This window comes from Eulemur rufifrons, chromosome 16 (assembly GCF_041146395.1).
Source record: "Eulemur rufifrons isolate Redbay chromosome 16, OSU_ERuf_1, whole genome shotgun sequence".
Classification (NCBI taxonomy): domain Eukaryota; kingdom Metazoa; phylum Chordata; class Mammalia; order Primates; family Lemuridae; genus Eulemur; species Eulemur rufifrons.
Genome location: NC_090998.1, coordinates 9,480,218 through 9,493,537, shown reverse-complemented (window position 1 = coordinate 9,493,537; position 13,320 = coordinate 9,480,218). Strand labels below are relative to the sequence as shown.

General features: G+C 37.0%; 1 protein-coding gene across 2 annotated transcripts; it reads right to left on the bottom strand.

The window, feature by feature from the left end:
- Positions 1-5,998: 5,998 nt before the first annotated feature.
- CLEC1B (C-type lectin domain family 1 member B) lies at positions 5,999-12,164 on the bottom strand. 2 transcript variants are annotated; one of them, XM_069490884.1, is made up of 6 exons: positions 12,101-12,164; positions 11,427-11,525; positions 10,298-10,426; positions 10,026-10,177; positions 8,330-8,436; positions 5,999-6,162 (listed from the first exon to the last, which is right to left on the bottom strand). In XM_069490884.1, exons 1-6 carry the CDS (start codon positions 12,162-12,164, stop codon positions 6,018-6,020), a joined length of 696 nt encoding a protein of 231 aa, XP_069346985.1. In that variant the 3' UTR covers positions 5,999-6,017. The 2 variants fall into 2 exon arrangements, with proteins under 2 accessions (XP_069346985.1, XP_069346986.1); XM_069490885.1 differs by lacking the exon at positions 11,427-11,525.
- Positions 12,165-13,320: the final 1,156 nt, after the last annotated feature.

The window sequence follows — 13,320 nt, the reverse complement described above, 5'->3', positions numbered from 1 at the left end:
TATATCTCACTCACATAACATTTTAGCATCTGTAATCTTGGTTAGTGAATAAATAGCTTTCCTCCAAATGGGACCTGGGATTCTTCCCTCTTGTGAGACATTGAAGTCCTCTACTTTTATCCACTGGAAAAGAAAAAAGGCAATGACAAATCCACACCTGCTTCTTGAAAGCCATATCGCGGAATGTGTGTCACATCCACATCCACCAATGGCATGCCCATATTTGGATGTGAAGGTAGAGTTAGAAAAATGTAATTTTTGCCTGGGAAGCAAGCCTTTTGTGACAATTTCACTCTAGTAGGAAAGCATGAATTATTTACTGTACAGATAGCCATTTCTGCCAGATCTTGTAACTACAGTATTGGTATTGAGAAATTTTATACTTTAATCGTCATTCAGCTTTTGGCCACTTGGCCTTATGGCCAAAGGTCATATCTCAGTAACATAGTCTGCAAGTTCCAGTAATCTGCAAAATTGTGATGTTCTCTTTTGTTTTGTGTCTCACTGGATCAGTCATTGTTCTCTATGACAATCAGGCTCCCAGAAGGAAACAAACTGCCCACTCAAGAGATGGAATCAGGACCTTTCATAAAAGGACTGTTTATAAAGCTTTAGAAAAGGTTAAAGGAGAAAAAAAAAAAAGAGTTGGAAAGCTGTTACCACTCCTAGGCCTAAGGATCAAGTGGAGAGTGATTATTGAAACTGTGACCTGCCTGACAAGGGCCACGGACAAAGACATAGAACATGAAGCCTTTGCCAAACCAAGGCACGGTAGGGAGTGAACCAATGGATTAAACACTATACCTCTGACCACTGCCAGTGCTTCCATTGGCTGAATTAACTGGGAGCCAGAGGCCAATTTGACCAGTTAATGTGTTTATTTGAGTTCCGCCTCCCAAAGCGCAGGTTGAGGCTGAGAGGATCTCCAGGGGCAAATGGAGAATATGCAGCACATTCTCGAATATTTCATATGATGTTCATATAACCAGAAATTCTGGTCTGAAAAAATAACATGATTTAACCCCATATAGCCTTTAAAATGGGATAATTTCTATTCTGAAGAGAAAAATAGGAAGCAACTATAAGCATACAAACTGTGCACTGAGACTAATGTCAGGAACACAGAAACGAAGTTCAATAAGTTGTTATTAATTTTCAATTGCTCTCAAATTTTATCAGCACTAAAGATCAGGCATGGAAACATCTTTTTTCTTTTCAAATATACTGTATTCTCTGGAAAATTTATTTGGGGGAGCCATTGGCTTTTCCCAATAAAGGGTTAATATGTTATTCATATTACTTTTGATGGGTTTACTCATACTACCTGTTATTGTTCATTACATTCCAAGTACAATTTTAAACAACTTTCACATGAATGATTTTAATTTCCTCAATATCTTTATGAATTAAGTACTACTGTTGGTAGAGAGTACAGGCATATCTCACTTTATCGTGCTTTGCTTTATTGTGCTTTGGAGATATTGCAGGTATTACAAATTGAAGGCTTGTGGCAACACTGCATCAACAAGTCTATCAGGGCCATTTTTTTAAACAGTTTTTTTTAATAGCATTTGATTATTTTGTGTCTCTGTGTCAGATTTTGGTAATTCTTGTAACATTTCAAACTTTTTCATTATTAAATGTCTGTTACGTGATCTCTAATCAGTGATCTTTGATGTTAATGTGGTAATTGTTTTGGGCACCACGAACCACCGTAATAAGATGGTGAACTTAATTGATAAATGAGTGTGAGTTCTGGCTGCTCCACCGACCAGCCATTCCCCCAACTATTACCCTCTGTTTGGGCATCCCTATTCCCTGAGACACAACAATATTAAAATCAGGCCAACCAATAACCCTACAATGGCTGGCCTGAACGTGTTCAGGTGACAGGAAGAGTCACACATCTCTCACTTTAAGTAACAACTATAAATGATTAACCTTAGTGCGGAAGGCATGTTGAAAGCTGAGATGGGCTGAAAACTAGGTCTCTGGCACAAAACAATCAACCAAGTTGTGAATGTAAAGGAAAAGTTCTTGAAGGACATTAAAAATGCTACTCTTATGAATATATAAATGATAAGAAAGCAGGACAGCCTGATTGCTGATATGGAGAAAGTTTTAGTGGTCCAAATAGCAGATCAAACCAGCCACAACATTTTCTTAAGTCAAAGCCTATTCCAGAGCAAGGCCCTAACTCTCTCCAATTCTATGAAGGCTGTGAGAGGTAAGAAAGCTGAGGAAGAAAAGTTTAAAGCTAGCAGAGGTTGATTTGTGAGGCTGAATAAAAGAAGCCGTCTCCCTAACCTAATAGTGCACAGGGAGACAGCAAGTGTGGTTGTAGAAGTGGCAGCAAGTTATCCAGATCTAGCTAAGATAATGGATGAGGCTGGCTACACTGAACAACAGATTTTCAATGTTAACAAAACAGTCTTATATTGGAAGAAGATGCCATCTCTCACAGCCAGAGGGGAGAAATCAATGCTTGGCTTCAAATCTTCAAAGGATAGGCTGACCCTTAAGGGCTAATGCAGCTGGTAACTTTAAGCTAGAGCCGATAGTCATTTATTATTTCAAAATTTCTATGGCCCTTAAGAAGTGTGCTAAATGTACTCTGCCTGTTCTCTATAAATGGAACAACAAAGTCTGGTGACAGTGCATCTGCACATCTGTTTACAGCATGGTTTATTGAATATTTTAAGCCAACTGTTGAGATTACTCAGAAAAAAAGATTTCTTTCAAAATATTAGTACTCATTGACAATGCACCTAGTCAATCGAGAGCTCTGATGGAGATGTACAAGAAGATTTATACTGTTTTTATGCCTGCTAACACAGCATCCATTCTTCAACACATGGATCAAGGAGTCATTTTGACTTTCAAGTCTTGTTGTACAAGAAATACATTTTGTAGAGCTATAGCTGCTATAGATAGTGATTCCCTCTGATGGATCTTGGCACAGGAAATTGAAAATCTTCAGAAAAGGATTCACCATTCTAGATGCCATTAAGAACAGTCATGATTCATGGGAGGAGGTCAAAATATCAACATTAATGGGAGTTTGGAAGAAGTTGATTCCAACCTTTATAGATGACTTTGAGGGGTTCAAGATCTCATTGGTTCAGTGGAGAAGGTAACTGTTGGTGTGGTGGCAATAGCAATAGAACTAGAATTAGAAGTGGAGCCTGAAGACGGGCCTAAACTATTGCAATCTCAGGACAAAACTGTCTGGATGATGAAGTGCTTCTTATGGACAAGCAAAGAAAATGGTTTCTTGAGATGGAATCTACTTCTAGTGAAGACGCTGTGGACATTGTTGAAATGACAACAAAGAATGTAGAATATTACATAGATATAGCTGATAAAGCAGTGGCAGGGTTTGAGAGAATTCATTCACATTTTGAAGGAAATTCTACTGTGGGTAAAATGCTATCAACAGCATTGCATGCTTCAGAGAAAAATTTTTCAAAAGAGTCAACTGATGTGCCAAACTTCATCGCTGTCTTATTTTAAGAAATTGCCACAGCCACCCCAACTTTCAGCAACCACCATCCTGATCAGTCAACAGTCATCAACATTAAAGCAAGACCCTCCACCAGCAAAAAAATTATGACTAGCTAAATACTCAGATAATCATTAATATTTTTCAGCAATAAAATATTTTTAATTAAGGTATGTACACTCTTTTTTAGACATAATGTTATTTCACACTTAATAGACTAGAGCATAGTGTAAACATAACTTTACTATGCACCAAACATAACTTTACTATGAGCCAAAAAATTAGTGTGATCCACTTTACTGCAATATTTGCTTTATTGGCATATCTAGAACTGAACCTGCAGTATCTTTGAAGTATACTTGTAACTTAATTGTAAATTGAGGCACACAGAATTCAGATTTTGCTGACATATGCTTAGATAGTAGATGGAAGACATTATTTGAAACTAAGTGGTCTGGCGGGGTGTAGTCTATAATCCCAGGCTGAGGTAGAAGGATTACTTGGAGTTCAAGGACAGCCTGGACAACATAGTGAGACCTCATCTCTTAAAAAAATAATTCTGAAACTAAGTTGTCTGATCACAGAGTGTGCGCTATTAACATCTGTGCTATTCTGATTTCATGTGTCAGATGCTTTAGATATAAGTACCAGAATAAAGAATCTTTGTAGGCACAGTTTGAATCATTTTCACTTTTTAATCATGTTTTTGCCGTGCACTCAGACATTATTCTTCTAAGTCTATGTGTGCCACAGTGATGCATGAATACATGCTTTTCCATTTTGGGGAGATGAAACAATAAAGTCCAGAGATATGGGTCATCTTTAGACAGTTTTCTGAATTATCAGCACCTATTTGGTTTCTCTAAATAAACAATTAAAAATAAGAAAATAATGATACCATCAGCCCAAATCCAAGATCTCTGGACATTTGACGTAGTGAACAAAATCTGAGGTATTTCTGTTATTTTTCCTCAGCCTTCAAAGTCTGCTTATTTATTGATAGTCTAAAACAAGGTAAAGATTCAAGTGCCTTTGGTGTTAGTACACACTATATAAAAGCAACACATGTATTTAGTATTTATTACACGCTTAGTACTCTGATTGCTACTTTCTATAATTATATAAAATGATCCTCATAATCACCTTATGAGTAAGGTACTGATATCAAACACATTTCACAGATGAAAAAGCTGAGTTTTAAAGAGACTAAATTACTTACCCAAAGCCACTTAGAGAGTAAGGTCTAAAGTAATGTTTCTCAAAATGTGCTGAAGAGCACTTGTGTCAGAAACACGTGGAGGTGCTTGTTAAAAACACAGGTCTCTGTGTCTCTTAAGCCTTCTGAGTAAGGGCTGTCAGTGTTTGTGTTTGAACATCTCTGTGTTTTAACAAACTCCTCAGCCGAGATGTTTGAGAATCATGTTTACAAATTGTATTCACAGTAGTTGAAGAAGGGAAGCTGTGGGAAAGAAATGCAATTTTTTCCTGTGATCCTGTCAAAGGCTGCCTCTCCATGCATTCTATAAATATGTCCTGACTTTCTCAGCGAAAACCAAATACACGACTGTTAGGAAAAGAACTAGATAAAGCACTGTCATTTATTTTCATGTCTACTAGCCCTGTTAAGAAGCATTTATTGATTTTACAAACCACTTGCGGTTCCTTGCAAACTTTATTTTCTTCCATTTGTACAGAAAATTACTGCTGTTGATTCTCACTAGAGGTGGACTTGAAAATAGTAATTGTATTCACGTAGCGTTTTACTGAATGAGATATTTCTAATGAACTATCTCATGTAATGAGAAGCAAACATTTCTCTGTTTCCTGTGAGCCAGGAACTGTGCTTGCTGCTGGCCACAGAGTAGTAAATAGAGAAGTCATGTGTCTGCTTCCATGGAGTCTCTGGTATAGTTAATGCCCCACAGTTTTATTTTAGGTTGTAGAACTGTAAGCTATAAAAAGTGAATGTTATTATCCTATTTTAAATATGAGAAAATGGAAGTTAAAGAGGCTGTATGACCAGCTTGTGCTTGTCCTTCAATTAAGTGATCACGTTGTCTAAATTATTCTACTGATTCCAAGTTTAGTATTCTTATTATTATCTTATGCTGTCTTTTAAACTTAGATATTTTACACAGATTTCAAGCTTAGATATTTTGCACAACTTAAGTCAATTAAGCCCTAATTTTTCTTGTCCTAATTTTAATTGTATATGTGTATATCAGAAGATGCAGTGAATCATACTATGTTTATATAATTAGGAACAAAAGACAAGAAGAAAGAAAATTAATGGAAAATAGAGTAATTGGAAAGCAAATGATGAACTTGTATGTTGGCTTCTGGATATTCAGAGAAGGGACTAGGTAAGTGGCTTTGATAGTAAAGTTAATATAAAAAATGATTCCAAGCAGAAGAAAGGATGAAAAAAGCAATTTTATGGCTAGGAATTTCTTCATCCAGATCTTTTATTGTGCAGTCAAGTACTTGTCTGTGATGTCATGTCCATTTCTTTGCATTAAAATAGTTGATCAAATTTTGCCATGCCAGCCTTCCTCTCACACATTAAATAAAGTTTGTTCGTACAGAAAGTAGGGTGTATTTTCCCATTATGAAAATAAGCACAATTCATATTTTCTTTTGCATCTCCAGAAAGTTCAAACCTGTGAATGGAAAAGGTAGAATAAATTCCTTTGAAAACTAAATAATCAGCGATCAAACTCTGTGTATAGTATTTTGTTGCACAAAGTGAAGACTGTGGGAAAAATAGTAAAAAAAATACATTCTCATTGTCAAGAAACTTCCAATATGCTTGGAAGTACAAGGTATGTACGTTTTTTGAAAAGTCTAATAGCAATTTCATATAGCATAAGATTAAGGAGCAAAGGAACCCTGGGTACAATAGGAGTTCATAGGAAGAGGGGGGATATGGCTCTGAAATGACGGGAAAAGGCTTTATCTACAAGATCAGAGTTTAATTCAGTATTGAAGAAAGAGCAGGATTTAGATGAACAGAGAGGAGATAGGAGAGCCCTGTAAGGAAAGTAGCTGCACAGGATGGGAGTAAGCTCAGGGAAAAGTAAGTTGATTAAATATTTTTGAACTAGAATTTATGTTGTAGGCTGGTAGATCTAAGACAGCACACCATATTTTAATTGCCTGTTAACTTGTCTATATTCCCTGCTAGACTGATTCCAACAGGAGGACAGAGAATATACTTATTACTTTATTTGCCAAATATCTATGGAACACCAACTATGTGCCAATGTTGTTCTACATGCCAAGAATAGATTGGTTAAAAAAAGAAGGCAAGATTGGCCAGATGTGGTGGCTCACGCCTATAATCCCAGCACTTTGGGAGTCCAAGGTGGGAGGATTGCTTCAGACCAGGAGTTTGAGACTAGCCTGGGGAGCACAGTGAGACCCTGTCTCTATAGAGAATAAGAAAAATTAGCCAGGCATGGTGGTGCACCTGTAGTCCCAATTATTTGGGAGACTGGAGCAAGAGGATCACTTGAGCCCAGGAGTTCAAGAGTTCAATGAGCTATGATTTTGTCACTGCACTCCAGCCTGGGTGACAGAGCAAGACCCTGTCTCTTTAAAAAAAAAAAAAAAAAGAAAGAAACAAAGACAAAGTCTTTTCTATTAGGGATTTTATATAACAGTGGGGTTTATTGTAAGAAGCCCACAAATAAATAAATAAGAACATTTCAGAGAGTGGTAAGAGTTGTGAAGAAACAAAACAGTGAGATAGGCTATGGATGAGGGTGGAAGGGAGGCTAGTTTCGTTTGGGTAATTAGAGTTGGCCTCACTTGAAGAAGCGAGGTTTAAATAGACAATGGAGTCATGAGGTGGAGCCAGCCATGGAGTTGTGAAGGCAGAGCGTTCTAGAAGAAAGAAACAGCGAGTACGAAAGCCTTGAGACAACACCAGAATTTTGATTTGTTGAAAGAAGAGAGAGAATGCCAATTTTTCTGCTACACTGTGAACGAGGCAGCAAGTGATGAGTGATAAAGCCTAAGGTCTGTGAAGGGGCTTGCTGTGGCTGTAGTAGCCTGGGATCCACTTACCTAGCGAATACTTAGTACGGATTTGTAGAATATCTTAATTAATAATTTAGTTAATCATCAGATTGTGTACAAATTTTGGCCATCAGTTTAAGGTTTTATTGGAGAAAGACTGCAGTTTGGATATACTAGGTGAACAAAAGGTGTTGAGACTAGAGATTGGAAAGCCGTAGTAAACCACTCAACTCTTAACGCGACCGGCCCCTTTGCCTGCACTGTCCGTAGAAGGAAGGAGCTGCCTTTCATGGAAGCTGGAATTTTCTTGTGAACTACAATGTACCTAATTCTTGGAGTGGATAGAAGTGTAGGCAAAATGATACGGAAAAGTCAAAGTAAAAGCCCACGTAATAGCTTTCAACCATGAAATAATGAGGATGAAAATTTTGTTCTAAAGCATGTGGAGAGAATCAGAGCAAGATAAACACACACACATACACACACACACACACACACACATGCATACACGATGTTCCAGTGGTAAAGCTGAATGTAGAAATGAGTGGAAAAAAATATCAAGAATAACAATGGATTGTGGCTTGGATAAATACAGAAGGATGGGAGGGAGGGGAAAGTAGAATTGTCTTCTTACCAGTGTTCTCTTGCGAGAAGTAGAGTGGGAGTGATTCAACTGCTGCTTATATAACACATAGCAGAGTATAGAGACACCCCCCAACTTTTAGGTAACTAGTACTCAAGAGGAAAGAGATCTCAGGAATATAAATTTCTAACAGTGCCTTTTATTCTGAGCGTCCAGTGACTTACATATTTTTGGAGGGAACCGAGCCATCTTCCCACATCCAGACACCATTAGAGTTCTGGCGGGATAATCCAATCCAACGAATTAAACTAGTCCTGGCTTTGAGGTATTGCTATTACAGACATAAATAAACATGATGGTCAGAATGCCTCCACAGTTGTTGTTAATGACATAAAGACAAGGCTTCGTGGTAAGACTTTTGACAAAAAAGAAAGTTGGATTATATGTACATATTAATATTAATGGATTTAATATTTAAAATTGTACCAAGTTGACTTGTTTTAGAACTTAAAAAAACAGTAAGACGCAGGAAAAATTGTACACAAAATTGCTGATATTATAATCTTATGCATTTGTAATATATACTTACATCTTCAATCAACTGAAGATTAGACTCCCAAATAGACTACAAATTGATTTAAATGGGATAAATGGTAAATGATTATATAAGAAAAAAAGAAATGCATTGTTGACAAGCTTTATATTCCCTAGAATTAAGCTCTACCTGGTTTGGTTTTATTGCTTAGCTTGCCTGTAAAATCTTACATATAGAAGTATTAATTTGTTTTAGTTGATTGGGTAAAGAAGAAGTATATGATATCTTTCTCAAAGAGATTTATAAATAACATACATCTACCTTTCCTGATTTACTTTTTTATACTCAGCAATTATCACTATCTACCATACATATTTGTTTTGTTCCTTGCCTGTTGCTCCAACTAGAATATAAGCTCCTTGAGTTTAAGGATTTTTTTTTCTGTTTTATTAACTGCATAGGTCCAGGCCCTGGAATACCTCCAGCACATATTTGTTGAATTAATGGATGAATCAGTCAATCAATCAATTTATGGGTAATAAAATTAAAAGGAGGCCAAATGCTCATTATATTCTCAGGCCTGCCAGAATAACAGGTGTGAATACATTCTTGGCAAATAAAAGTCTAGACTTGAGCTTCTAGACAGACATGTGAGAGTCAGAATGTCATTGCACAGGAGGTATTGTGTGACAGTCACTTTCCACAGCTTGTTTCTTAAAGCTTGAACCACTGACAACCTTTATGTTAATTCTTGATCTTTTCTTTAAAATATATACACATTATATACTTTGCTATAGGACCTGACATATAAATTCTACCTGAAATTCTATCTGAAATTCACCTATTCTTTATTTCTCAAAAAATTACATTACTTCTTTTAGTTATAAATCTTAAGCCTGGTGTCAGTCTAGGGTATTAAGATTCAAGACATGCTTATATGTCTCCAGTTAATCTTTTTGTAATGGAGTTGAGATTTTAGGGAATCCTCCTATTTTGCCTTAGTGGAAAGAAGAGTTCATTTGTTTAACTGAATTTCTTCTCTATAAGCCTGAGCCCAGAAAAAAAGAAAGTAGATGGTGTAGCAGGTTAGAATAGCAGGAAATACGAATGGTCATGAACATCACTGAGCTGACTCTTCAAGTCTGACCCACTGTGTCCTTTAGCTCCCAGGAAGGTGCAAGGCAATTTTCCTGATCAACTGTAGCAATTCTGTAGAATATGACTGGATTGAGTTCTGTAATTCTTACTAACTTCGATAAAGTTGTTACATTAGCACAAACTGAAAGACATAAGGAAGATGTAAAAATAATCCCAAAAGTTCAAACAATACATTTAAAATTTTTTTCCCTATGCCTCCAAAATATTTGATATAGGAATCTCCTTACCAGAATGTTCTCGTTGGGAATCTTCAGGAGAGTAGCATTCATGTCAGTGCAGTACCGCTTACTCTCTTCCCACGTCAAGTTGCGCCTGAAGAATCCATAGCAACTGTCTCCATAATATCTCCAGTTTGTGTCACAGGGGCTGCATTTATGGCCTGAAGGAGAAACCAAGCACAGGATTTCCCTACATTCCAGTTTCCTGCTGATCTCAAGATTCCCTCAGTTACTATCACATAAATACTTTAGGAGTTGGGAAGATGAAGAGGTCACCAAACCATACTTACTGAAAGTGCCCTCTTTTTCCAATTGTTTCAGTAAATTTTGGCAGGCATGCTTTGCTAATTGTTGCAGAGTTCCTGAGAGATTTTCATTCTGAGCTTGTAGGTAATTTTGCTGCGTGACAGCTAGATGTAAAAATTAGATAACAATTTGTAATCAAGATTTTAAGAATGATGCAAAGATCCTTCAAGGAAGTCTCATTTCGGTAGAATTGCCAATAGAGGGAGTTTACCAGCTACATGAGTAAATGAGTGCTGAAAAGGGGTAAGGGAGAAGGGGAATATAAAGAACAAATTAATAAATATGCAAAAGTGACACGGGGGGGGGGGGTCACCCCTAATAGTTAGTGATCTATTTGAAGGAGACAAGCACAAATAAGAAAAGCCCAAGGTCAAATGACATGCCCAGAGTGGTTGTTTTGACATTTCCTTGAATATGGATTTCTCAGCAGAGTTCATAAAGGTGAATGACCTCTGCTATTTTCTGTTCTTTGTGGAATGCCAAAATATTTATTCATTGAAGAATGCATATTAATTTCTTGTTATGCTTAAAGTTCTTGTGATATTCAGGTAAATAAAAGATGGTAAATGAAAGATTCTTAAATAGCTTATGAAAAATAATCAACTACACAGACCACTATATGATATTGGAGGGCCATGAGACTTACAAGAAAAATAAAACCTAATTATTTCAGTAAACAAGATGTGAAGAAGGAAATTTTAGGTAGAGGGAATAAAATGAGCAAAATTTTAGACAAGGTGACATAGGATTTATTTGTGAAATTGAGAAAACTCCACTTTGGCTGGTTTTTAGGGTAAGTAATAGAGAGAGAGGAAAAAAATGTTTGAAAAGATAGTTTCCATCCATACAGAGGATGATTTTAAAGGCTAGTTTCAAATTCTTATAAATAATTTTTAATTCGTAAGAAAATTTTAAAAGTGATTTTAATCAGAAGGGAAAGGTCAGAGTTCTCCTTTATTGAGACTATCTTGACAGCTACGTACAGAACAATTGGAATAGTGACAAATAGACAAATAGTGACAGTTAAGAGGCTCAGTGAGATCCACCATGATTCATCAGCATCGCCTTCCTCCAGCAAATCTTTGGCACAGAGTCAATACTTACACATAATCCCCAGAGCCACCATGCCAACGACCATCCCCAGGCACAAGATCAGCAGAATCAAAGCCACCGCACGCCACCAGGGGGAGGAAGCAGGCTCAACTGCAGGCATACAATAACCATGTCAAGGAGCAGGCAGCGCGGCCTACCTCTGGAGCAGGGTCTCCCCGCCTCTGCCTTCTGGAGATTTTCCAGGTAATATAAACAGCTTCGCTGGATTGGCGGATCTCACCTGTGCTCCCTTGCTGACCATCGGCAATAAGCACCACCCACTGCCATGCCACACATCCATCCCCACCTGCAGTGGACCGTCCCTGTCCAAGCCAAAACATAGCCAGCTGTTCAGGCCCGGTGTGTCTGTCTTTGTTTTGTTCTGTTTTTGCCCACTGCCATAAAAAATGGAAAAATCACACCATTTGCCAAACATTCTCTCCCCTTGTATCTTTCCTTCTATACCCCGCAGCATTCAACTGTTCCCTACTCATATATTTTATGTTTATATTCTGCATAAGTTTGTATGAGCCTTTGTAGACACTACTCACATGCCACAGAGAAAGAACATCATTCAGGAAAAAAATAAAATAAAACTGTATGTGCTATCACTAGTAGAAAAAAGGAATAAAGGATTGACCCATTTCACTAATTAATTTGCGATTGCTGGCTCTGGACATTCTTACCTGAGGTGAGAGCTGGCTTTCGAGCTTTAACATTTAAGGTGACATATCCATCTTCATCCTGCATGGCTTCCTTTGTACTGCAAGAGAGCTCAGGGTTCAATGACTTTACAGAATGTCCTGTCCACTCTTGCAGTTTCAGTATGTGCCAGTGTGTAACCCTCCTCTCTCTGGTAGGACAGAACCGTGTGAGTTGGGACACATGTTATTTTTGGTTTTTGTTTTCCAGGAAGCCCTTTTATAGCTGTTCAGAGATACACGAACCTTGAACACAAAAACACAAAAATAATAATAACTTGTGGTAAAGGAGTAGATAGGGCATTTGTTTCCTGTTTCCTTTTCTTCAACTGTGAATAAAGGGATATTCCCTCGTGTGTATCCTTTTAAAGAACAAAAGTTTATGTTTCGTCTTAACCCTAGCAGGGTCTAAATCATATTGCTCAAATGAAGTGATTTTTAATGAAAATTCATGTATAAAACACCAGCCAGTATACAGTCTATCCCATCGTGAGGAGCAAGGAGCAAGTCTAACAAAACTTGATTTGAGATGCAGCTATATTAGATGTTGCATGATCTTGTGTTGGAACAGATCACTCCTAATTATGACCTAGAATTTATGCAAATTCTTGTGTCTTTTATGAGTCAGTTTGTCAAAAATTTGTGCGCTTCACATAAGATAGGCCTCAGATTGCTTAGGTTTAGACATTAAAGGAAGACAATCAAATGAAGTGAAATAATAGAGTTAGTGACTTTATGTATTGCCCTGTAGTAATGCTCACACTTTAAAGTGAATTCCCTGAAATGGACATATCTTAATTGAATAAAATCATTTAACTTCAAGCATAGTGGTACTTACATGAAGAACTATTTGAGGAAGAATGGTTTCATACTGCCCTTTGTATCACAATACAATATGTACTGCACACATTTAACTTTATGAAATGGGCTTTTAAACTATTATTTTAGCTGACATTGAAAGTTATAAGGACACTAATACAAAGCTAGCTGCTGTACTTATTGTAGGAATGTTGGTGAGGAGATGGTCTATTTTCAGTCATTAGAGTAGCTGGTGTGTAGTTTTATAGCTGATATTTTTGTTAAACCTCCATGGCCAGTAAAGCTTCCCTTCTTCTGACTAACTAGTAAGCATTTATCTTATAAATTATCTTATTTTGATTTTTTTCTTCAGTTAATAAAATGTTAGACTTTTCAATATAATAATT

Coding starts and splice junctions, on each gene's coding strand:
- CLEC1B (XM_069490884.1), bottom strand. CDS start 12,164: ATGCAGGATGAAGATGGATATGTCACCTTAAATGTTAAAGCTCGAAAG. Junction 11,526..12,100: donor AAAGCCAGCTCTCACCTCAG/GTAAGAATGTCC, acceptor GTATGCCTGCAG/TTGAGCCTGCTTCCTCCCCC. Junction 6,163..8,329: donor TCGGTTCCCTCCAAAAATAT/GTAAGTCACTGG, acceptor TTCCATTCACAG/GTTTGAACTTTCTGGAGATG.